This window comes from Salmo salar, chromosome 10, assembly GCF_965601325.2.
Source record: "Salmo salar chromosome 10, fSalSal1, whole genome shotgun sequence".
Classification (NCBI taxonomy): Eukaryota; Metazoa; Chordata; class Actinopteri; order Salmoniformes; family Salmonidae; genus Salmo; species Salmo salar.
Window position 1 is genome coordinate 107,526,228 of NC_138300.1, and position 26,202 is coordinate 107,552,429.

Here is a 26,202-nt window from a genome sequence, read left to right on the forward strand (position 1 = left end):
CTTCATCAAGCACAAACTATGGGAGTGGTAGGTAAGGTCCCTGTTAGCATGCTCCCAATAGCATGTGTAAACCCCTCCAAAACAGCAACATGCACAGTGCATTTTTTGTTGTTGATATTGAGTGAGTATGATATTTCAGGATTATATCAGTCAATTTCAATTTTTTATTGTAGTTTTCAATAAAAAAGAGAACATGCTGCAATTTTGGTTAGATATCCCCTCAAGAACATACATGATAAACAATTTAGTTTATTATGAATTTTGGATGGAGCAAGATATGTGCTATTCAGAAACAAAGCTTTACAGGTTCTTCCATCAATCCCAAATTTGATACAATTAGTTAGTGCATGGCTCCCCTACTTTACATGTCAACTAATTCTGGGTGAGGATGAAATGTATGCATGGCATGTATTTTTCTGTGCAACTTGTACAACTGTATAAAACTGGTAACTGAAACTTAACTTGGCCATACTTTTTCTTTTACCTTTTCTCCTTTGTTATTTTCAGACAGTCTTCCATGATGAGTGCAAGTTCAGAGAGAGCATGCTTCCAAACAACTACAACGCCTATGAGTCTTCCGTTTACAGAGGCTCCTACATTGCTCTCAGCAAGCATGGCCGTCTGAAGAGAGGCAAAAAGGCTACCACTGCCATGACTGTCACACACTTCCTCCCCCGAATATGAGCAAAACTGGCAGGCAATAACTCACTTATTTGCACATGTGGATTGTTGTCCAGGTAACATTATACTGTATACACCAATACAAATGGACTGAAAAAGAAAGAAATACCACTATATGATAGTATTTATTCAGTCTTTATATGTATATTTCGGTAGCTTACTTTGTATTAGAACTTACAGATATGCCATTAATTGCTGCTTATTATTTTATCAGTATTATATAAGGGGTGGAGAAGCTTCATCTGTCCCCTTCACTTTGTATGTGTGCTTGCCATACATAAATGGTGAAGACCTTGCCCTGTCAGTAGATGACAGCTCATCTCAGCATCTAGAAGTGGAATGGATACTTTTTATTACCTCAAAGCGCCATTTCCCGAATGAAATAATGTGTGCATGATATTTCTACTGAGAAGAATGCCTGTTTACTTTGAACTTTTGTCATTATCCATCAAGAACTAAACATTTTCCATCATCTGTGTCAACATTATATCATTGTCTAGTAAGGGCAACTAGAGCACTCACCAAATATTTGTTTCCTTGCTTTGTGATGAGGTGGTGGTTGCCTTTGATTCCTACTTGTGGCTCCTTCCCTTGCATGCGAGAAACGCTCCCCTCAGTCAGAAATAGGGACGACACGCAAGTCATCACTCCCTCAGACACTCCAGGGGGCTTTAGCCCAATTCCTAGAGGGCCAAAAGTATCTTCAGTTTATTTTCTTTCCAAAATTAGATCAGTTAAGTAATTGAGACTGTTGGACAGGCCGGGCCCCTCAGGAGCTCAAAGCCATTGATGTGGGAAGCTAGAACTGGAGACCCACCATGCTAGGAGAACTTTGACAATCCTGGCTTTTATGAGGCTGAGTGTGAGATGGCTTGATGTTTAGACCAGATTGAAATGTGTGTGTCTGGTCTTGGACTAACCGGGAGCCTGCTGTATCGATCGATCAAACAGTTTGATTCGTTTTTTGAAACTGATGAGGGTTGAAACCTTAACTTATCTTCCGGTTTGAAAAAAAATGTTAGCACTTTTACAGTATCTCCATTTCTGCAGTAAATGTTGAGCTGCATAAATAGTGCTTGTTTTCACGTTCACTCTGTAAATGAGGGTCTGCTACATTAATTAGAAAAATATGTAAATATTCCTATTACATTTTTTGAGAAGGGATCATTATTTCATGCAATTAAGATGTGCTAACAACATTTCAGGTATCACAATCTGGCTATTATGTCTAATATCTGATATTTAGATAATAATAAGGATTGTACTCGTACGTACCTGTTTCTCTCTTTTATTGTTTAAACTGGTTATTAAGTTGTAAGATCTTGTGTGAAAGAAAAACAGAAGCAATGTCTCAAAGCAATTCACCAAAGGCTTACAGTAGTGATGTTTGGGCTTTGTACAGTATGCAGCATAATTGAAGTCAATGCTTGCTTGCTCTCCTCCTCGAATACTGTACCTGAGCAGACCCCCCTTGGCCAGTTGACACTGTAAAAACCCTTTGTTCAACAACAGTCTTGAGATTCCAGAAGTATCCTTCCTCCCCCACCCAGAGCCATTTTAGTCCAAGGTCAGAGTCATAGACCTCTTTCACTGTGTCTAAGCACATGGTGTTCATGTTCACCAGTATCACTTGGCCCCTTTGATGCCCCTTTGACCTACGTTTTGTTTGTTATTCCTTTATTTATTTATGAATGGTGTGTAGCTCAATGAAAACCTTGCATGAATGACATAAGGTGATTTTTAGGTGTAAGTGGTTTGATTCTGTATCTCTCTTTGACTGGTCGCCAATGAGCATGGATTTATTGGGAATGAAGTGGCATAATCTGATTTAAAGATTTACCTTTGGCTATTACAATGCTATAAGTATGTTTGGTGCGTCTGAGTAAAATACACAGGAAAGGTCATCTTTGACCTCTTTTACCAACCTTTAACTTTACGCCTGTTAAATTCTTATTCCAACACAGCATTGGTAGCCCACTGTAAAATGGATGTGAGCTGGTACTTACCCTCACACAAGTACTTACAGTAGTAAGAAGAGACAGGCTGAGGCTTGATGCAGTGTCTGGTTGGGATGGAACACAGGAAGCATCTGTGTCAAATCAAATCAAATTTTATTGGTCACCTACACGTGTTTAGCAGATGTTATTGTGGGTGTAGCGAAATGCTTGTGCTTCTAGCTCCGACAGTGCAGTAATATCTAACAAGTAATATTTAACAGTTTCACAACATATACCCAAAATACACGTAAATCTAAGTAAGGAATGGATTAAGAATATATATACATATATGTCAGTGAGGCATTGGACTAAGATACAGTGGCATAGTATAGAGTACAGTATATACATATGAGATGGGTGATGCAATATTTACAAACAATTAAAGTGACTAAGATACTGTAGAATAGTATAGAGTACAGTTTACACATATGAGATGAGTAATGCAAGATACAGAGACATTATTAAAGTGGCTAGTGTTTCATTTCATTCATTTCATTGTCAACAGTCATCATACTCCATATTTGCCACAGCCAAAGAGAAAGCAAAGTTCCAATCAGATCAATTCACCAAGCTGAAATTGTATCGATGTGCTAGCTAGGCGCTATTTCCATCAAGGGGGATGGCGGACAATGAAAATATGTAACACAAAGGTTGTTTTGGATTTGGACCGTTATGAGATAAAACACGATTTTATATGCATAACTAGTAGTGCTGTTGCTTGAACCATGGTGCTCCCAGGAGATATAGCTACTGTAATAGTTATGCAAGTTAAAAGTGTTGCTCAGTCTGCCAAGTAGAATAATCTCTACAGCTAGCACCAGATCAAGCCCACTTTCATTGTCACAATGGAACTGAAAAATGTCTTCACCACCTACCTATTCAGGATGATGATCAGTAATTGAGGAATGAATGAAAACAAGCTTTTCCACTCTCTTGCATGTGTTCGTCTGGGATGATAACATAGCAGGATTCATGGTTTATTGAATTTGGATGGTGCAAAATCTTATTTTCCATCCTTTCTTCTCCCCACAATGTCATCATAATAAGACATGCAATGTGAATGTTCATGAAGGTGAACAATATTTGTTTTGATAACAACATCCTTATCATTCTTTTTTTTTTTTTGCTAGTCCATATGGGCAACAGGACACTATCATGACAACATGCAAATACGTGAACTGAAATAGATATTTGGAAATGTGAGAATTGTGCCTCTGTCACAATGGCTTCTCATGTCATAAGGGGCACCTAGTTCAGTGTACACCTGTTAGTCCTAACCATAGGTCTTTGTACCAAATGTATTAAAGCTGCTTAAAGAGTGTTAGATACTCAAATGGTGTTCAAGCCTACAGTAACTTACAATACAGTGCGTTGCAGGCTCTCCAACTTGTGAAAAGGTGCTATGGGTGGTAGTGGATAAGGGAGTGGTGGTAGCGATTCAGTGTGTGTCCCTGTGTGTCGGCAGCCTAAGTTTGAGTTCTCTCAGTTTTCTATTCCTGCACAGAGGGGAGTGTGCTTCCTTCTGAATCCCCCTCCTCTTTTTTAACATATACCTCACCTTCTGCCTTAGTTCTGATTTAATGAAATGATTGTAAATTAGTTTGAAATAACAGACTTCTTCAATCATTTGTTTCTTAAAAAATATGATGACGAGTAAGAATGCTAATATACTAAAAATGGTTTTCCTTTTATTTTTGTACGTATGTGCTGTGCACAGCAGTCAACTGTATTCCTGAATGAATAATAAAACATGTTTTATATGGGTTGTTATTGTTGTTGTTGTTTTATGCCTGTGGTGTATGTCAATTGTGAACTGGATTTAGAATGATTGAACATCCTATGTGTTGATTTGGTCAAGGCCACCCTGAGTATTTTATATTGAGAAGTAGGTAATACAGTACTCAAGGCAAAATATGCCAGCGATTTACATGTTTCTTTGTGGCAGTTGATAAATAAATGTAACTATTTCAAGGACTATACTGCAATTCTCAACACACTCAAATTCCTTTGATATATGTGACGCGGGGGCTCCCCCTTCTGGCAAAAATAAATATGGCCACGTTTTGGGAAGAATATCACCCAAACCACCGTGAAGGCGATTATCAGAGAGCAGGAATGGCATATGGGCCAGTTACCTTTAACCTTTAAAGTGAGGGGCGGTGGTGATATTCCCTGGAAATGTAGGCTACACGATTACATAATACATACATCATTTCCCGCACATACATTATTCTGTTGAGCTTGACACCTGTTTTTTTTATAGGTTAGAGCGAGCATAATGTATTGTTAGCCGTGTTATCTAAAGAGTTTATGTAACTCAACCTGAAATCCGGTCAGTAAAAAAAAAAATATCGACAAGGTTGGGCCAGTCACAGAGCTGTCAGTCTTCAAATATAATCTTTGGCCTCTGTTCCCGTCAATTGTGTTCAACACTGCACCTTGAGTACCTCAGGATTACCGTGTGAACCGGCACATTTCCCCAACATGCAACCGGCTCTCCTCGTGATCTGGCTGGCCGCTCTACAACAATCCATTCCGGTGAATTGTTTCCCTGTACACCTAGACCTGTTGCCGCCGCACAGGACAATCAATGGAATCCTCACGCGCTCAGAGTCTGTCGATACAGGACATTACTTATGGAAGGTGAATTTGAATGGACATGTAAAGAAAGCCATCTCCACAAACTCTCTCGGTAAGTGTATTTTTCTTTAATTAACTATTTTCATACTACCCAGCTAGCACATTTGGTTCCTTGGAAGTTGTGGGAACGTATATTTTTGGTTCAGATGTGGCACCACAGTTTCTAAAGTGTTGGGACATAAGCATTGCGTGTCTTTTCAGGGGCCTGGAGTCTTTCCTTATCTCATGACCTGGGCCCGGTTTTCCGATAGTGATAAAACACTAGTAAGCCTAGGTTTCAACAATGCATATTTCCTACTGCATGCGTTTCCCAAAACACCACGCAGAGAGCATGTTCGCTAAATGTGTCGATGCTGATAGGATCAAAAGAAAAAACACTGCTCTCGGATCTCCCTTTCCAATCTTACCTTAATACTTGAATTTTTCCACAATACTGATGACGTAACAGCTCCTAGAGATATCACATATGACTACAAATATTGAGGCGGCTTATTCTAATGCTTACCCTATAACATTGCACTAAATCAAGATTTGGTACACATTACACCATGAAATATATTCAGGCCAACATTACAGAAAGTAGCGTACAAATAGTTAAATAAAACTACATTTCATTAACATAAAATGGATTTCAATATTATTCAAATATATAGGGCTATACTGCCTATACTGTATTTCTTTTAATACAGCCATCTGGGTTTTCATTTAAAGCATCTTTATGTTGTTTTGCAAAGAAATGGGCAGTTTTGTATTTGTAGTCACTGTCACATTCATTCTAAAGTTAATCTGCGGTCACATAAAGACAAACATCTTGATTTTGTGTTTAACTGAGATCTTGTGTATAAAGTGACGCAGAAGGGCAAAAAGGCATTCACAACGTACTTAGCTGTTCGAGTAGTCTGAGGCGGTCATTAAATAACGAGTGTCTTTCAAGAGCAACTTTAGTAACGTTGGTTTTAGGAAACAGCTCAGAGATCTAAGGATGCTCCTACAACGGTTCTAATGATGAACGTAGCCTTTAGTTAACTGCTTTTGGGAAGCTGGGCCCAAGTCAGGTAAAACTATGGGTCCTATTCGTAGGTTATGTCAAAATATTATTATTATTATTATTATTATTATTATTATTATTATTATAGATGCAGTAGCTTCCCTTTTCATCTGTGCTATGACTATGGGGCTGGGGGCTGGGGGCTGTGCCATACACATTTAGCTAGCTGAATGCATTCCACCAAAATGTGTCTTCTGCATTTAACCTAACCCCCCCCGAATCAGAGAGGTGCGGGAAGTCTGCCTTAATCGACGTCCATGTCATATCAAATGTTATTTGTCACATGCAAATGTTAATGCTAGTGTAGCGAAATGCTTGTGCTTCTAGTTCCGGCAGTGCAGTAATATCTAACAAGTTATCTAACAAGTCCCCAACAACTACCTAATAAACACATCTAAAGGGGTGAATGAGAATATGTACATGTATGAGTGATGGCCGAGCGGCATAGGCAAGGTGCAATAGATGGTATAAAATACATGTGATATCACTAATGTAAGATATGTAAACATGATTAAAGTGGCATTATTTAGAGTGCATTGTATAAAGTGACTAGTGATCAATTTATTAAAGTGGCCAGTGATTGGGTCTCAGTGTAGGCAGCAGCCTCTCTGAGTTAGTGATTGCTGTTTAGCTGATGGCCTTGAGATAAAGCTGTTTTTCAGTCTCTCGGTCCCAGCTTTGATGCACCTGTACTGACCTCCCCTTCTGGATGGTAGCAGTGTAAACAGGCAGTGGCTCGGGTGGTTGTTGTCCTTGATGATCTTTTTGGCCTTCCTGTGACATCGGGTGGTGTAGGTGTCATGGAGGGCAGGTAGTTTGCCGCTGGTGATGCGGTGTGCAGACTACACCACCCTCGGGAGAGCCTTGCGGTTGAGAGCGGTGCAGTTGCTGTACCAGGCTGTGATACAGCCCGACAGGATGTTCTCGATTGTGCATCTGTAAAAGTTTGTCAGGGTTTTGGGTGACAAGCCAAATTTCTTAAGCCTCCTGAGGTTGAAGAGGCGCTGTTGCGCCTTCTTCACCACACTGTCTGTGTGAGTGGACCATTTCAGTTTGTCTGTGATGTGTACGCCGAGGAACTTAAAACTTTCCACCTTTTCCACTGCCCGGGAGCAGTTGTTGTTGGGGGTTAACTTCCTTGCTTAAGGGCAGATATCTAGCTAGGCTACTAAAGATACTAGTTTTGTTAGCTAGCTATAGATTGGATCATTCTAGCTAGTTTTGGAGGACGACTAAACCACTTTTATAAACTGCTTTTATTAACACATACCTTGTTTTCCATGAACATTTGTGTTCGCTCATGAGGCAGGCAGGAGGGACAGTCACCAGTTAACACAGCCACAAAGTTATAAACCGCGCCTATTTAAAAAATGTCTCATCTTAAAATCAGTTTTTAAACCTAACCACACTGCTAACCTTGTGCCTAACCTTAAATGAAGACCAAGAAGCACATTTTTGTTTTCATACATGTTTACGATATAGACAATTTTGACTTTGGCTGTGTTATCTAGTGAAGGCCCAGGAGAGGAGCGTGAGCAAAGAAAGAAATGAAGTGCTGGTGAAATCAAATGTAGTTGTCGGGAGACATGGTTGATGAGACGCTGTAGCTAGGAGACCACTGTGACTGAACCCACCTGTTGCAGCGAGTGTTCATTTGACAAAACCAAGGAAAACAGGCTTTAATTGGGGGAGGTACTATGTCAACTTGTCCAATAAGAAACGCTTGCTTTCTTTTCCATTGCGAAACATTTTCTACGTTTTTCTACGGCGTGAACAAATGAATAGGGTAAACTTGTTCGGTGCTGCTGCTTTGAAAGTGGTGCCCCACCAGATTGAAAAGGCAAATGCTGTCTCGCCACATGTTTTCCGGCAGCTCTGTTTGTTTCACAGGAACGAAGCCATATGTTTTCTGACCGGTAAAACACATTTTTTAAACGTTCTGAGAGCAGAAGTGAAAATTGACTGTTCTGGGAACGTTTATTTTTAAGTTGCAGGAAGGTCTTGAAGTTTTACTCTGGTTCCTTAAATCTTTTCCTGGGAGGTTTTATTAACGCTCTGAGAACGGATATTATAGGTTTTCTTAACATCCTTTAAAACATTCACTAAATGTTTCCATAAGCTTTTAATAACACTGCTAGCTTATATTGGGTTAAAAAAAAGAACTCCAAGCACAGATAGGACAATGGAAATTCCTTTCCTTAGGCATTAATCATGCAAACAGGCAGCTGTGAGATTCTAACCTATAATCTTCTGTTCTCTATCCATGGAATTAGTCCACTACGCCACCTGGATGAAGCTAACATGTCGTGTTATCTTACCAATACAAAGCTGTTATCTTTAGTCTATTCAAACAGACCCTATTTCAAAGGAAACAAGCTCTCATTAAGATCCGGTGTGGCCAATTAGTGGGCATGGCCAACACACTTAAGATAGAGGATGGAGAGTTTTGTTGATGCTGAGAACGGAATGTATGTTTTTCAATAACAATCTTAGAACGGTCTCTCTGAACGTTACTAAAGTTTGCTTGTGGTTTTTATGGAAAGTTTTCTTGACCTTCTCGGAAACAATTTGAGAACATGATTTTAAATAGAACCATTAGGAAACCTGTAGGAAACTTTATCCTTGAGTTCTGAAATTCCCACAGAAGAATGTTGTTTCTGAACTGTTAGAGAATATTCCAAGTGTGTGTGTGTGTGTGTTGAGAATGTTCCAAAGCCAAGCAACTATCCTGTAGGGATTGATACCAGTTGTCACGACTTCTACCAAAGTTGATGCCCCTCCTTGTTCGGGTGGTGTTCGACGATCGACGTCACCGGTCTTCTAGCCACCATTGATCAGTTTTTCATTTTCCATTGGTTTTGTCTGGTCTCTTTACACACCTGTTTCATATCCCAGTAATTATATGTTGTGTATTTAACCCTCTGCTTCCCCTCATTTCTCTGTCGGTGATTGTTTGTTATGTACGTGTTGTTTATGTATTGGTGTGCGACGGGTTATTGTTTACCCAGATGATTTTCTACGTGGGTTTTGGAGTTAGTTTTGGAAATAAATACTCCATTTTTTAACCACTCTGTTTTCTCCTGCGCCTGACTTCCCTGCCACCTACATACACGGACTATGACAGAATCACCGACCAATTTTATAAGTCAGCAGGAGAAGAGATCCCGGACAGGGAGGTGGAGGAGCGCATCCAGAAGAATGCAGAAAGACTATTACATCTATGCGCTGCTATGGATCGCGCTGTTCAGCTGATGGACCGCTTGGAGAGACGGGAGATTCAGCCAGCGCCTCCACCAGCCCAACCAGGGTCGATCCAAAACGCCCCTTGTCAACCTGAACCGGGTGGTATCCGTCTAGCCATGCCTCAGGGTTACGACGGAAGTACTGCCAACTGCCGGGGTTTCCTGCTCCAATTAGAACTTTATCTGGCCACGGTTCACCCAGTTCCATCAGACCGTGAGAAGATTTTCCCCCTCGTCTCGTGCCTCACCGGGAGAGCCCTGGAATGAGCCAGCGCTATGGTTGAAGGAGGAGATACGGCGTTGGACCGATATGAGGAGTTCATCCGCCGTTTCTGGGCAGTCTTCGACCACCCACCCGAGGGCAGAGCGGCGGGTGAGCGCCTCTACCATCTGAGGCGCCCAGGATTTCGCATTGGAGTTCAGGACCCTGGCAGCCGGTGCAGGATGGAATCACGGGGCCCTGATAGATCATTATCGCTGCAGTCTGCGGGAGGACGTCCGTCGGGAGCTGGCCTGTAGAGACACCACCCTAACCTTCGACCAGCTGGTGGATCTGTCCATCCGGTTGGACAACTGGCTGGCTGATCGCGAACGTCCAGATCAGGGTCTGGTGGTTTCATCCTCCTGCACCCCCTCTCCTATAACCATGGAGCCAGGAGAGAGGGTGCACAGGGAGACCGGAGGGTGTTCCCGCTCGTGTACCATCGGTGACCGCAGAGGACACACTGCTGGTTGGTGCCAGGTAGGTTCTTCTGGGAATCGAGGTAACAGCCAGGGCGCTCTTGCGCCACACCAGGTGAGTAGGCATTTGTGTCTGTCACTTTTCCTGATATTTTTTTTTTTAAATAAAAAATGAGTCTTTTTTTTTTCCTTCTCATTCATAAGGCACTAGTAGATTCAGGCGTGGCTGGGAACTTTATTTATCAAACGTTGGCTCATAGTGTAGGGATCCCTATTGTACCGGTGAAAGTACCTTTTCCCATTCACACCTTAGATAGTCGACCATTAGGGTCAGGGTTGATTAGGGAGGCCACGGCTCCTTTGACTATGGTGACGCAGGGGGGTCACAAGGAGAAAATTAGTATTTTCCTTATTGACACTCCTGCGTATCCAGTGGTGCTGGGTCTGCCCTGGTTAACTAGTCATAACCCCACTTTTTCTTGGCTACAGAGGGCTCTTACGGGGTGGTCGCGAGAGTGCTCAGGTAGGTGTGTAGGGGTTTCCGTTGGTGCTACTACGGTGGAAAGTCCAGACCAGGTCTCCACCGTGCGCATTCCCCCTAAATATGCCGATTTGGCTCTCGCCTTCTGTAAAAGGAAGGCGACTCAATTACCACCTCATCGACAGGGGGATTGTGCGATAAATCTCATGGCAGGTGCTACACTTCCCAAGAGTCACGTGTATCCCCTGTCGCAAGCGGAGACGGTGGCTATGGAGACATGTTTCCGAATCCCTGCGTCAGGGATACATTAGGCCCTCCATCTCACCCGTCTCCTCGAGTTTCTTTTTTGTGAAGAAGAAGGATGGGGGTCTGCGACCGTGCATTGATTATCGAGGTCTTAATAAAATTACAGTGGGGTACAGTTACCCGCTACCTCTGATTTCCCCGGTGATTGAATTAATGCACGGCGCGCGCTTCTTCACAAAACTGGATCTCAGGAGTGCATACAACCTGGTGCGTATCCGAGATGGAGACGAGTGGAAGACAGCATTTAGTACTACCTCAGGGCATTATGAGTACCTTGTCATGCCGTACGGGTTAAAAAATGCTCCATCAATCTTCCAATCTTTTGTCGATGAGATTTTCAGGGACCTGCACGGGCAGGGTGTAGTGGTGTATATCGATGACATTCTGATTTACTCCGCTACACGCGCCGAGCATGTGTCCCTGGTGCGCAAAGTGCTTGGTCGCCTGTTGGAGCATGACCTGTATGTCAAGGCTGAGAAATGGTTGTTCTTTAAACAGTCCGTCTCTTTCTTAGGATATCGCCTATCTATGTCAGGAGTGGAGATGGAGAGTGACCGTATTACAGCCATGCGTAATTGGCCGACTCCCACCACGGTAAAGGAAGTGCAGCGATTTTTAGGGTTTGCCAATTACTACCGGAGCTTTATCCGGGGTTTTGGTCAGATAGCTGCTCCTATTACCTCACTGCTGAAGGGGGGTCCGGTGCGCTTGCAGTGGTCAGCTGGGGCGGACAGGGCTTTTAGGAAACTGAAGGCTCTGTTTACCTCGGTTCCTGTGTTGGCTCATCCGGATCCGTCTCTGCAATTCATAGTGGAGGTGGACGCATCTGAGGCTGGGATAGGAGCTGTGCTCTCTCAGCGTTCAGGTACGCCACCTAAGCTCCGCCCCTGTGCCTTCTTCTCTAAGAAGCTTAGACCGGCGGAGCAAAACTATGATGTGGGGACAGGGAGCTGTTGGCTATCGTCAAGGCTCTGAAGGTGTGGAGACACTGGCTTGAGGGGGCTAAACACCCTTTTCTCATCTGGACTGACCACCGCAATCTGGAGTACATCCGGGAGGCGAGGAGACTGAATCCTCGCCAGGCAAGGTGGGCCATGTTTTTCACCCGTTTTGTGTTTACCCTCTCTTATAGACCAGGTTCCCAGAATGTCAAGGCAGACGCACTGTCCCGGCTGTATGACACAGAGGAGCGGTCCATGGATCCCACTTCCATCATCCCAGCCTCTTGTTTGGTGGCACCGGTAGTATGGGAGCTGGACGCGGACATTGAGCGGACGTGACGTGCAGAGCCCGTTCCCCCTCAGTGTCCAGCTGGGCGTCTGTACGTTCTGTCCGCGACCGATTGATCTACTGGGCTCACACGTCACCCTCCTCTGTTCATCCTGGGATTCGTCGGACAATGCGCTGTCTTAGTGGGAGGTACTGGTGGCCCACCTTAGCTAAGGACGTGAGGGTTTATGTTTCCTCCTGCTCAGTGTGCGCCCAGTGCAAGGCTCCTAGACCCCTACCCAGGGGTAAGTTACAACCCTTACCCGTTCCACAACGGCCGTGGTCGCACTTGTCGGTGGATTTCATAACCGATCTTCCACCATCACAAGGTAACACCACGATCCTGGTCGTTGTGGATCGCTTTTCTAAGTCCTGTCGTCTCCTCCCTATGCCCGGTCTCCCTACGGCCCTACAGACAGCGGAGGCTCTGTTTACACACGTCTTTCGGCACTACGGGGTGCCTGAGGATATAGTGTCTGATCGAGGGCCCCAGTTCACGTCAAGGGTTTGGAAGGCGTTCATGGAACGTCTGGGGGTCTCGGTTAGCCTTACCTCGGGGTTTCACCCTGAGAGTAACGGGCAGGTGGAGAGAGTTAACCAGGATGTGGGTAGGTTTCTGAGGTCTTATTGCCAGGATCGGCCGGGGGAGTGGGCGGCGTTTGTGCCCTGTGCAGAAATGGCTCAGAACTCGCTCCGCCACTCCTCCACTAACTTCACTCCATTTCAGTGTGTGTTGGGTTATCAGCCGGTTCTGGCCCCTTGGCATCAGAGTCAGACCGAGGCTCCTGCGGTGGACCACTGGTTCCGGCGCGCGGAGGAGACCTGGGACGCCTTCAGCGCACCGTACGACGTCAAAAAGCTGGTGCAGACCGTCGCCGCAGTGAGGCGGACAGGGTCTGGCTCTCGACCAGAAGCCTGCCCCTCCGCCTGCCCTGCCGGAAGCTGAGTCCGCGGTTTGTGGGGCCGTTTAAAGTCCTGAGGAGATTGAACGAGGTATGTTATAGGTTAAAGCTTCCCCCAATTACCGCATTAACCCCTCGTTCCATGTGTCTCTCCTCAGGCCGGTGGTGGCTGGTCCGCTCCAGGAGGCCGAGGTGCGGTAGGTTCCTCCGCCCCCTCTGGACATTGAGGGGGCCCCGGCGTACTCCGTTCGATCCATCCTGGATTCGAGATGTCGGGCGAGGGGTCTTCAGTACCTCGTGGACTGGGAGGGGTACGGTCCGGAGGAGAGATGCTGGGTTCCGGTGGAGGACGTGTTAGATCCTTCCATGCTGAGCGAGTTCCATCGTCTCCATCCGGATCGCCCTGCGCCTCGTCCTCCGGGTCGTCCCCGAGGCCGGTGTTCACGCATTGCTGGAGCCGCGCGTTGGGGGTGGGGGGGGGGCTGGGGGGTTGGGGTACTGTCACGACTTCTATCGAAGTTGATGCCCCTCCTTGTTCGGGTGGTGTTCGGCGATCAACGTCACCGGTCTTCTAGCCACCATTGATCAGTTTTTTATTTTCCATTGGTTTTGTCTGGTCTCTTTACACACCTGTGTCATATCCCAGTAATTATATGTTGTGTATTTAACCCTCTGCTTCCCCTCATTTCTCTGTCGGTGATTGTTTGTTATGTACGTGTTGTTTATGTATCGGTGTGCGACGGGTTATTGTTTACCCGGATTATTTTCTACGTGGGTTTTGGAGTTAGTTTTGGAAATAAATACTCAATTTTTTAACCACTCTGTTTTCTTTTGCGCCTGACTTCCCTGCCACCTACATACACGGACTATGACACCAGTATTGTGACACTCATTACTATCGCGGCAAGGAAACAAAACACGAAGCGGCTTTAACTTCTTTAGGAAAACTGCCCTAATGTTGGAAAAAAAAACATTATGTTGTCATCCAGAGGCACATTTACTTTAATATTTTCAAGCCATAGGACACAATATTTTACATACAGCAGCTTTTAAAGGACCAAAGAGTGTTGCTCTGCGTTTTCATTTTTGCCATGGAAAAATAAATATTATGATACTGGTAACATCCCGGCCTTACTATCCTGCACCATTCTCAGAAAGTTGTGGGAAGGTTGTATGCAAAATAACCATAGGACAGCCACGCTCTCACCAAGCTCTAAGAAACATATGGTTCTCAGAACGTTATGTGCTAGCTGGGTATGCTTTATTTTATAGTTAATTTCACACAAATAGATTTCATTCAAGTTTTCACACTCAAACTAAAGAAACTTTTACAGATAATGTCAAAATTAACTAATTCAACAAAGTGCCTTATTTAGGATCGTTTAATCATTTACCAAAAGGAATACATTGTCTGTCTTTATGTACAGTATGAAATTGTGACATGTTTTTTTTATTTTTCCATAGTTGTCCTCCCAATAAGAACAGAAACAAGTGACTTTGTGTCAATATTGGACTTGAAAAGTAAACGTTTCTTATGTGTGGACGTCGAGGAAAAGTGGTTCAGTTCTGTAGGTATTGCATGGCAAGTCATCCATGGATGGCCACTATGGGAACAGTCATATCTGCTCTCCCAAATCACTTCACATTCATTGTGTAATTAATTTTCGTAGAATCACTTAACGTATTCATGTGAAATTCAAGTTGTGTTTCTGTTGTCACTTCCTACCAGATGATGTTCAGCAGGAAAGAGTGCCTTTTCCAGCACAGGCGGATGGAGAACCATGTTGACGTGTTCTATTCATCCAGCAATGGACTGTTGCTCCTACTGGAAAGGGCTGAGATCCCTGTGAAAGGGTATGACTTGTTAAAGAGACACATGGTTTACAGAAGGAAGAGGAGCCAACAGGAGAACCCAGATGCAGACTCCATCATGGAGGATCAGGACCTGGCTATGCAACAGGACCAAGAACGAGCTGGCGCCATTTCCAAGGAGACCATCACTTCTTGTGACGACCCTTTGCGGGTGTTGCATTCCAATAGCCCAGGCAGCCCTATCAAAATGGCTGTGCAAAAGGCAGACAAAGTGGCCCAGGGTGGTCTAGCGGTCTAAGCAGATGCCTCCGGCACACGTCTACAGTGTTGGCATAGGTTTGAATCCAACCTACTGCCCACTCTCTTTCCCCACTATCATCCTCTCTCTTTATCTTAGGGGTAGGCAACCCTGTTCCTGGAGTGCTTGCAGGATTTTGCCCCAACTAGGCATCACACCAGACCAAATGAGCTAATTGATCAGTTCAGTGATTGACTAAATTCAACACACCTGGTCTTCCAGGTTGGTTAAATCAAAAACATGAAGTGCCTGTGTCACTCCAGAACCAAGGTTGCCGAGTCCTGCTCTAACTGTTCAATAAAGTCAGAAAATAGCTTAAAAATATATTTAAAAAAAGGAAAATGCAGAGAAGGAGTGAAGCATTGGCCAATAGCTTGACTCGAAAGGCCAGAGAAATGGGCTTTGAATTTGAAGCTTGTCTGGAAAATGTTTAAACTTTTTGCTAAATAACATTAAGGGATATACAGTAATGCCATGCACCAGTGCCTCAATCCTCATGAGTTTGTGATTTTGAAATCGTAGTCTGGATGGAGGGGTCACAATACAACTTGAGAAGGAGCACGTTAGATTGAAACAAGGAGGTGAATTAGAAAGCTGATCAGTGAGCATCATGAGAAACAGTCTTACGGTATATGCTGAGGTAGTGCTTCCTAAGGTCATTAATGAGTGGATGAGAACGGGTGGATGAGAACATGTGTATAGTGCAGTGAGAAGCCAACCTTTTGGTTATGCAAGGGTGTGATGCACTTTTTCACTGGGACCAGAAATCGGCCCTGGCATTTGTAACACATCGGCCCATTTTTTTTCCTCAAGGCCCTGACAGCGGCCAATTATTATTATTTTTCTTCCCCTTGTGGCCCCTATTCTTAGCCTGATGATGATGATAATTTTGCACAAAAAAACCCAAGTTAGGCAGGCCCATGAGGTAAAGAATCGACCGGCCCATCTGGCATTTTTCACGAAATGCCTGATGGCCAGTCCGCCCCTGCACTTTTTAAATATTTACATTGCAAAAGACTTTCAAACAGTTTGGACTTTCATCCTTGACACAGAGAAAACCAATCAAATCATTGTAACACTGATCCTGAAAATATGCAGGCACATTATGAAATGGGCACTTCTTGTTTTTATAACAGCGTATAAAAAGTTAAGGCAGGTCACCCATTTCCTTTTCTACATTACTTAGAATCGTATATCAATTCATACAGAGAGACGTTTGAGTAGCAGTTGATGAGGGGCCTGTTTGGCAACATTCAACATAAATTGTCCTTTTTGGGTAACGCCTGGGTTGAACCAGTGTCATGTTGTCCTTTTAACTCCTTTTAAAAAGTAACATTTTAAACTGGTTTGGCATTGAGCCTGATGATGTTGCAATAATTTGTTTGCATGAGATTTTGCTATGCATGTCAAAATGGACCAACATTTCTGTATGAATTATTGTAATTGACAAGTAAATATTATTTGATACAACATTGCATTAATGCATTGTAACTTCTATTAATTGCAGACCATTTTTCAATAGATATGTTATGGAATTACTATATTTTGTCAATCTATAGGTTGTGGTGGATGTTCACAATGTTTAAATATGGTAAATACACTATATATATATATATATACATACATACATACATATACAAATGTAAGTGGACACCCCTTCAAATTAGTGGGTTCGGCTATTTCAGCCACACCCGTTGCTGGCAGGTGTATAAAACCGAGCACACAGCCATGCAATCTCCATAGACAAACATTTTCAGTAGAATGGCCTTACTGAAGAGCACAGTGACTTTCAATGTGGCACTGTCATAGGATGCCACCTTCCTAACAAGTCAGTTCATCACATTTCTACCCTGCTAGAGCTTCCCCAGTCAACTGTAAGTGCTGTTATTGTGAAGTGGAAATGTCTAGGAGCAACAATGGCTGAGCCGCGAAGTGGTAGGCCCCACAAGCTCACAAAACAGGACTGCTGAAATGCGTAGCGGTTGCAACACTCACTACCGAGTTCCAAACTGCCTCTGGAAGCAACGTCAGCAAAATAACTGTTCATCGGGAGATTTGTGAAATGGGTGTCCATGGTTGAGCAGCTGCATACAAGCCTAAGTTCACCATGCCCAATGCCAAGTGTCAGCTGGAGTGGTGTAAAGCTCGCCACCATTGGACTCTGGAGCAGTGGAAACTCATTCTCTGGAGTGATGAATCACACTTTACCATCTGGCAGTCCGACAAACTAATCTGGCTTTGGCAGATGCCAGGAGAATGCTACCTGCCCCAATGCATAGTGCCAACTGTAACGTTTGGTGTAGGAGGAATAATGGTCTGGGGTGGTTTTTCATGGTTTTGGCTAGGTCCCTTAGTTCCAGTGAAGGGAAATCTTAACACTACAGCATTTTGTATTTTTATTTATTTATCCTTTATTTAACAAGGCTAGTCCGTTAAGAATAGATTCTTATTTACAATGACGGCCTATGCGCCGTCCTATGGGGCTCCTAATCACAGCCGGTTGTGATACAGCCTAGAATTGAAACAGGGTCTGTAGTGTCGCCTCTAGCATTGCAGTGCAGTGCCGTAGACCGCTGCGTCACTCGGGAGCCCATACAATGACATTCTAGACAATTCTGTGCTTCCACCTTTGTGGGAACAGTGTGGGGAAGGCCCTTTCCTGTTTTCAGCATGACAATGCCCCTGTACACAAGGCAAGGTCCATACAGAAATGGTTTGTTGAGATCGGTATGGAATAACTTGACTGGCCTGCACAGTGCCCTGACCTCAACCCTATCAAACACCTTTGGGCTGAATTGGAACGCCGACTGTGAGCCAGGCCTAATCGCCCCACATCAGCGCCCGACCTCACTAATGCTCTTGTGGCTGAATGGAAACAAGTCCCCACAGCAATGATCCAACATCTAGTGGAAAGCCTTCCCAAAAGAGTGGAGGCTGTTATAGCAGCAAAGGGGGGACCAACTCTATATTAATGCCCATGATTTTGGAATGAGATGTATGATGAGCAGGTGTCCACATACCTTTGGTCATGTAGTGTATATCAAGGTTGTGTTTCGCTGTCATTTGAAACCATACCAAATGTTAGCTGGTGCTGGACACCATTAGGAAAAAGCAATGAGCCATCACAATATAATATGTATTTATTCAAATGTATTCACATATTGTTATTTATAATGTGCAATGTTTTGTATGGAAGCTTATTGTTTTATCATAAAATATGTACACTGAACAAAAATATAAAAAACATGCAACAATTTCAAAAATTTTACTGAGTTACGGTTCATATAAGTAAATCAGTCAATTTAAATAAATAAATTAGGCCCTAATCTATGGATTTCACATGACTGTGAATACAAATGTGCATCTGGTCACAGATACCTTTAAAAAAAGGTAGTGGTGTGGATCAGAAAACCAGTCAGTTACTGGTGTGACCACCATTTGCCTCATGCAGCGTGACAACTCCTTCATGTAGAGTTGATCAGGCTGTTGATTGTGGCCTGTGGAATGTTGTCACAATCCTCTTCAATGGCTGTGTGAAGTTGCTGCATAATTAAATCGCATTTTATTTGTCACATACACATGTTTAGCAGATGATATTGCAGGTGTAGCGAAATGCTTGTGCTGAAACATGAGGTGCTGGCAGCGGATGAATGGCACGACAATGGGCCTCGATCTCATCACGGTATCTCTGTGCATTCAAATTGCCATCAATAAAATGCAATTGTGTTTGTTTTCAGTAGCTTATTCCTGCCCATACCATAACCCCACCGCCACCATGGGGCACTATGTTCACAACGTTGACATCAGCAAACCACTCGTCCACACGACGCCATGTCTGCCATCTGCCTGGTACAGTTGAACCGGGATTCATCCATGAAGAGCACACTTCTCCAGCGTGCCAGTGGCCATCGAAGGTGAGAATTTGTACTCTGAAGTCGGTTACGACACCTAACTTCAGTCAGGTCAAGACCCTGGTGAGGATGAAGTGCAAGCAGATGAGCTTCCCTGAGATGGTTTCTGAAATTCTTTAGTTGTGCAAACCCACAGTTTCATCAGCAGTCCGGGTGGCTGATCGTTCCCGCAGGTGACGAAACCAGATGTGGAGGACCTGGGTTGGCGTGGTTAAACATGGTCTGCGGTTGTGAAGCCTATTGGATGTACTGCCAAATTCTCTAAAATGACGTTGGAGGCAGCTTATGGTAGAGAAATGAACATTAAATTATCTGGCAACAGCTCTGGTGGACATTCCTGCAGTCAGCATGCCAATTGCACGCTCCCTCAAAGCTTGAGACATCTGTGACAAAACTGCACATTTTTGAGTGGCCTTTTATTGGCCCCACCACAAGGTGCACCTGTGTAATGATCATGTCATTTAATCAGCTTCTTGATATGCCACACCTGTCAGGTGGATGGATTATCATGGCATAAGAGAAATGCTCACTAACAGGGATGTAAAGAAATTTGACATAAATATGCTTTTTGTGTGTATGGAACATTTCTGGGATCTTTTATTTCAGTTCATGAAACATGGGACCAAAACTTTACATGTTGCATTTATATTTTTGTTCAGTGTAAACGGAAACAGATCTAAATATGACAAATTCTGACATAATATTACTAATGTACATAGCATTTGAAAGAATTATTTCACACTAGGTTCATAATTACACCTTGTTCGCACTGCTTTCAATGCAGCTCTAGGTAACACTTTACATTAGTAGTAATGCTGTAATTACTACAGTCACAACATTGTTGTTTACCAATAGCATAGTAATGGGGTTGAGTGGTTTTAGTTATTACGCCAGTGGAAGGAAGAACGGTCCATCTCCCTCTTTTGTAAAGGCAAAACCTCAATTACTAAGCAATTAAAATGCAATTATCATACTCTCCTGACTACTATGTATTACTGGTATAATTACAGTATTACTACATAGGTTTAGACAACTTAATATAAAGTGTTACCCAGCATTCATTCATTAACATGGTGGTTGGATTCCAAGAGGTAAAACTGTGGTCAATCAAAAATAGCCTTTCATGAGCATGAAGTTCTATTTTTCATGACAACAACAGATAGAACATGATGTGAGTAGTTCCGAAGGAGATGTGATGTTAAATGCGATGTTATAAGATGTATAAAGAAATACATTAAACCAGCCAAAAGTTTAAGTAATACGAAAAGGCATTGTGCCTGGTTAAACAAGTCTGTTTTTACATTTTTTCTTAAAGTGTGTTCTTTACTTATCAGCAATTTTTTTATTTGAACATTTGTGGAATAAGCCAAACGTTCACATTTCATTCACCAAATAAAACTACCGGTAACATAGAGAACATTTAGATGGTGTCAATGAATATGAAATTTGAATTTCAAAGACAGCGCTGTAGGATTTTAACAAGTCAGATAGTTATTGGGGCGCCAGGGTAGCCTAGCGGTTAGAGTGTTGGACTAGTAACCGAAAGGTTGCAAGTTCTAATCCCCGAGCTGACAAGGTACAAATCTGTCATCTGCCCCTGAACAAGGCCGTTAACCCACTGTCAATAAGGCCGTCATTGAAAATAAGAATTTGTTCTTAATTGACTTGTCTAGTTAAATAAAGGTAAAATTTAAAAAATGCACGGTGCAGTGATTAGATGGAATTGGAAAGCTTCAAAATATGATTGAGAAAAGAAACAATCTTCATTGTGTTGCTTAATGTACATTAAAATACTATCAGACAAATACATATACACTACCGGTCAAAAGTTTTAGAACACCTACTCATTCAAGGGTTTTTCTTTATTTTTGCTATTTTCTACATTGTAGAATAATAGTGAAGACAAAAGCACTATGAAATAACACATATGGAATCATGTAGTAACCAAAAAAGTTGTAAACAAATCTAAATATATTTTATATTTGAGATTCTTCAAATAGCCACCCTTTGCCTTGATGACAGCTTTGCACACTCTTGGCATTATCTCAACCAGCTTCCCCTGGAATGCTTTTCCGACAGTCTTGAAGGAGTTCCCACATATGCTGAGCCCTTGTTGGCTGCTTTCCATTCACTCTGTGGTCCGACTCATCCCAAACCATCTCAATTTGCTTGAGGTCGGGAGATTGTGGAGACCAGGTCATCTGATGCAGCACTCCATCACTCTCCTTCTTGGTAAAATAGCCCTTAAACAGCCTGGAGGTGTGTTGGATCATTGTCCTGTTGAAAAACAAATGATAGTCCCACTAAGCCCAAACCAGATGAGATGGCGTATCGCTGCAGAATGCTGTGGTAGCCATGCTGTTTAAGTGTGCCTTGAGTTCTAAATGAATCACAGACAATGTCACCAGCAAAGCACCCCCACACCATAACACCTCCTCCTCCATGCTTTACGATGGGATATACACATTTGGAGATCTTCCGTTCACCCACGCCGTGTTTCACAAAGACATGGCGGTTGGAACCAAAAATCTCACATTTTGACAAATTTCCACCGTTATAATGTCCATTGCTCGTGTTTCTTGGCCCAAGCAAGTCTCTTCTTATTGGTGTCCTTTAGTTGTGGTTTCTTTGCAGCAATTCGACCATGAAGGCCTGATTCACACAGTCTCCTCTGAACAGTGGATTTTGAGATGTGTCTGTTACTTGAACTCTTTGAAGCATTTATTTGGGCTGCATTTTCTGAGGCTGGTAACTCTAATGGACGTATCCTCTGCAGCAGAGGTAACTCTGGGTCTTCCATTCCAGTGATGGTCCTCATGAGAGCCAGTTTCATCATAGCGCTTGATGGTTTTTGCGACTGCACTTGAAGAAACGTTCAAAGTTCGTGACATTTTCCGTATTGACTGACCTTCGTGTCTTAAAGTAATGATGGACTGTTGTTTCTCTTTGCTTATTTGAGCTGTTCTTGCCATAATATGGACTTGGTCTTTTACCAAATAGGGCTATCTTCTGTATACCACCCCTACCTTGTCACAACACAACTGATTGGCTCAAACGCATTAAGAAAGAAAGAAATTCCACAAATTAACTTTTAAGAAGGCACACCTGTTAATTGAAATGCATTCCAGGTGACTACCTCATGAAGCTGGTTGAGAGAATGTTGAGAGAATGAAAGCGTGTGCAAAGCTGTCATCAAGGCAATGGGTGGCTATTTGAAGAATCTCAAATAGAAAATGTTTAACACTTTTGGTTACTACATGATTCCATATGTGTTATTTCATAGTTTTGATGTCTTCACTATTATTCTACAATGTAGAAAATAGTAACAAAAAAAAAAGAAAGAAAGAAAACCCTTGAATGTGTAGGTGTTATGAAACTTTTGACCGGTAGTGTATGCCTTAAAATAATTTTCAATAACTCAACCAGATTCCTATGTGGAGTCTGTATATCTTAGTCAGCCCCATTCACACTCAAGAGGCCAAGGCGAGTCAGGCCAGCCCAGTACCACTTTGCCTATCTACCATAGTTGCTGGAACCATGCTAGAAAGGACAATGTGAAAAGAAAATATCCTAAACAGCACAGTACGGTTCTAGTCGGCCCTATAGTGTGAACCAGGAGATTATTTCCTTCAACCCCCTCCACTCTACCCCTCCTCTTAGATGTGCTCGCACCTGTTGATGAAGACACAGCGGATGGCTGAGAGGGTGATGCCCGCATCCCCTTTGGTCACAGTGAAGATAAACCGACATATGCCCGTGTTGGGACAGAGAGCGATCACATGGGACATGTCCAACCCCTGGGGTAAAGGACACTTTAGCTCGTCCACAAGGTAGCGCATGGCCACACGTATGAGGGCCCCATGGCTGACCACCAGGGCATGGGCAGGAACATCTCTGGTCCCATCGTCTGGCTTGCCTGCGAGAGCCCCCTCTGGCATCCCTGTCTCCCTCTGTCCTGGTCTGCAGTGGTCAGCCACCATGCGCTGGAACAGGTGCTCCAGAAACTCTTTGATCCGCATCTTCATCTAATACAGAACAAAGAACTCTTATTCACAACACAGACTCATCCTTCCCCTTCCCTTCCTCCACCCACACAACAGACTGTTTGACACCATCCTGATGGAGGGGCCAACAGCTTGTCCTGTGTGGCTAGAGTGTTCCTGGGCCCGGGGGCCCTTCTGTCACATAAACTAGCTGTTGGATCACAATGACACTGAACATGTGACCTGCAAGCTGAGTCCTAATTGGCAAGTCAATGTACGTTCTTGGTCTCAATGGAACATTCCCCCACACTTTAAATAAGTATTCTCCAACAGAAGTAGCGACTATTCAATCGAGACATTGTGTGGCAGCAAAGGCCTATGTACTTTGATCCCCACTTCAAAAGCATCAAGCAGACAAACCTCAATCAAATTAATTTGATGAAGGGAACTGTTATGCAAAACATTTATTGGACATCTTCAGAGTCAAGGATGGATTACCCTGTGTAAAGCATGCCAAAGGTGCCATCTAGTGTTGCTAAAATGTATTGCATCTGGTCTCCCATCAGTAGTATTTCAGAGAGCGAGAGAGAGAGAGAGAGCGATACCCACAGGATCCCCCAGAGTTACTCACCTGTTCTATAGTCTCTCCCCCTGGAGGAGTGAAGTCCAGCCACGATTGACCAGCCGCTGTAGCCATGTTCTTCATGTCCACCACCAAGCCCCCCTCGGCACTCCCAAAACTCTGAAAAATAACAGCCGCTTTACTGTATGGCCTTGCGTACAAAAACACACATGGTCATAGAACTACACACACACACACACACACACACACACACACACACACACACACACACACACACACACACACACACACACACACACACACACACACACACACACACACACACACACACACACACACACACACACACACACACACCCTCGCACACAAACAAACACACACACACTGAGAATGAAAACCGCATCTATAGAAATAAGATATTGACAACCTTTAGCCCAGAGAAAGGGTACTCACCCTCTCTTTAAGCGATGGATCGGTCACAATTTCTAGGCCAGAGCAACTACTGTTGTGTTTTACAATTGTTTCGCAAGTCTGTAACAAAACAGACAAAACAACCATTCACATATATCTTTCTAAGGAGAGATTCTTTTCTCATAAACTTCTACCTACACAATAAAATCTAATCCGCGGGCCATCCCAACACATAATAATGGGGTCCAATTATATTCTAAAAGATGCTAAGGGGTCTGTGACATCATCACCACTCACCTGGCGGGCACGGGCCATGTCACTGACAAACACGTTGGTGAACTTGACGTCTTTGAGATATTTTCCTGCAGCCTCTGCCTGCTGCATCCCTATGTCTGATAGAGACGAGTCTATCGCCTGGCCTGGGGGATTGGGAAATGCCCAGGATTGGTGTGATACTTTAGGCCACAGTGATATGGCATTGAAACATGACATCTAGGAAATCTATTGGGATGATCTGTTCCAAAGCTTTTACTTTGTGCTTTTTGACACGTTTCATCCAAGAGTCTTTCTAACGCAGTGGTTCCCAACCAGGGGTACTAGGACCACAGGTGTTACTTGAGAAGGCTCCTGAGACCATAGGCTTACTGGTAAAATGCAAGAGGGGGAGTATTTCAGGGGTACTCCGGGGAGAGCGAAATTCAGTTGGTGGTACAGTAACAGAAAAAGGTTGGAAACCACTGCTTTAATGTATCCAAAACAGTATCAAAACAAAGACACAGATGTGCTTTTATAGTAAATCATACCTTGTAGGAGGCCTTTTTTATTCCATTCTGTTTCACCACTGGAAGAAAAAAAAAGATCTATAAGCATGTAATAAGACAATAATAACATAGAATACAATTCAATACAGAAGACAGCCCCATCTAATGAGAAATATATCTAAATGGATGGTTTAGTTAGTAGTAGGGTATTTCGCTTTAATCATACTGTATTACTATTGAAGCAGTGATCGACTTGAACAGGACTGCAGTGACTCCTTGACATTTCATGAGAAGCAAGGCTGAACATTCGCACTCAGTCTGACCTTTATCTGGACGTTCACTCCAGCCGCTGGAGACGAGTAATGCGACACCAGCTCAGCGTAGAGCGTCTGTGCGGTGGCCGTGCACTGATAGCATGAAAGCCATTCAAATTCTAAATTGTACTATGATAAGCATTCACCCGTTTTTGACGTGCACCTTGTCAATAACCATTCACTGTATGTAGCAACAGTATCGGGCTACAGTCTACAGTTGCATTGCAAATGGAAACAGACATACACTGAATAGTAATGAATCGACCGCTAGTATCTTCTGAATAATGCACACTTACTGTCGAACTATCGTTATGCCAAAGGTAAGCATCGTTATCCTTTTAAATGTGAGGTAGTTGATGAACTTCAAATCAGAATTCTTCAATATGAACTTTCTTCCTGTCCCCTGCAAAACACAGCACGAGCACGTCTGTGTGTATGGTAATGACGTAAAGACGCTACTCAATATGATTGGCCATGTCCCTTCTAGTACAGGAATGACATCAGAATGGTAAGAAAGCATTTTATATGGTGTATTTAATGTAAAATGCAGTAAAACAAAATGCCTAAACATTATTAGCGTTGTTATTGTTTAAAAAACATATATTTTCCCCATAGCATTGCATATTAAGAGATAGTTCCGACATGATATAGTGCCTGCTTTGTTATCCAACTCATCCTGTGTATTTAAATACAAAATCATTTCTGGGTAACAATTAAGTACATTACTGTTGTTTTTGTCAATATAAATTGTCAAAAAGAAACAAAAAAGCTATTTCTCAATCAAGAATTTAGGTTACAGGTTAAGACTGTCTGGGAGTGGTCTACGTGACCTAATTGGACGAGCCTAATAGGAGGGATATTTAACTTGAAAACCATCTGTTA

The 26,202-nt window shown here is 43.2% G+C and overlaps 2 protein-coding genes and 1 non-coding gene across 5 annotated transcripts in view; 2 read left to right on the forward strand and 1 right to left on the reverse strand.

Annotated features, from left to right (window-relative positions):
* LOC106561359 (fibroblast growth factor 6) overlaps positions 1-4,441 on the forward strand; it is a 73,712-nt gene extending 69,271 nt beyond the window's left edge. For both annotated transcript variants that reach the window (XM_082957328.1, XM_014125225.3), the window contains one exon: positions 508-4,441. In XM_082957328.1, the coding sequence (XP_082813454.1) occupies positions 508-684 (177 nt within the window). In that variant the 3' untranslated portion in view covers positions 685-4,441. The remainder of the gene's footprint in view (positions 1-507) is intronic.
* Positions 4,442-4,820: 379 nt separating this feature from the next.
* LOC106561358 (uncharacterized) lies at positions 4,821-16,834 on the forward strand. Its single transcript, XR_014379123.1, has 3 exons — positions 4,821-5,370; positions 14,712-14,815; positions 14,977-16,834. It is a non-coding gene; the product is annotated as an uncharacterized LOC106561358 (transcript).
* Positions 16,835-19,833: 2,999 nt separating this feature from the next.
* tigara (TP53 induced glycolysis regulatory phosphatase a) lies at positions 19,834-25,752 on the reverse strand. 2 transcript variants are annotated; one of them, XM_014125218.3, is made up of 6 exons: positions 25,617-25,752; positions 25,049-25,086; positions 24,543-24,664; positions 24,288-24,365; positions 23,883-23,993; positions 19,834-23,293 (listed from the first exon to the last, which is right to left on the reverse strand). In XM_014125218.3, the coding sequence occupies exons 1-6, from the start codon at positions 25,646-25,648 to the stop codon at positions 22,925-22,927; spliced, it is 750 nt and encodes a 249-aa protein (XP_013980693.1). In that variant the 5' UTR covers positions 25,649-25,752; the 3' UTR covers positions 19,834-22,924. The 2 variants fall into 2 exon arrangements, with proteins under 2 accessions (XP_013980693.1, XP_013980694.1); XM_014125219.3 differs by having other exon boundaries at positions 25,330-25,752.
* Positions 25,753-26,202: the final 450 nt, after the last annotated feature.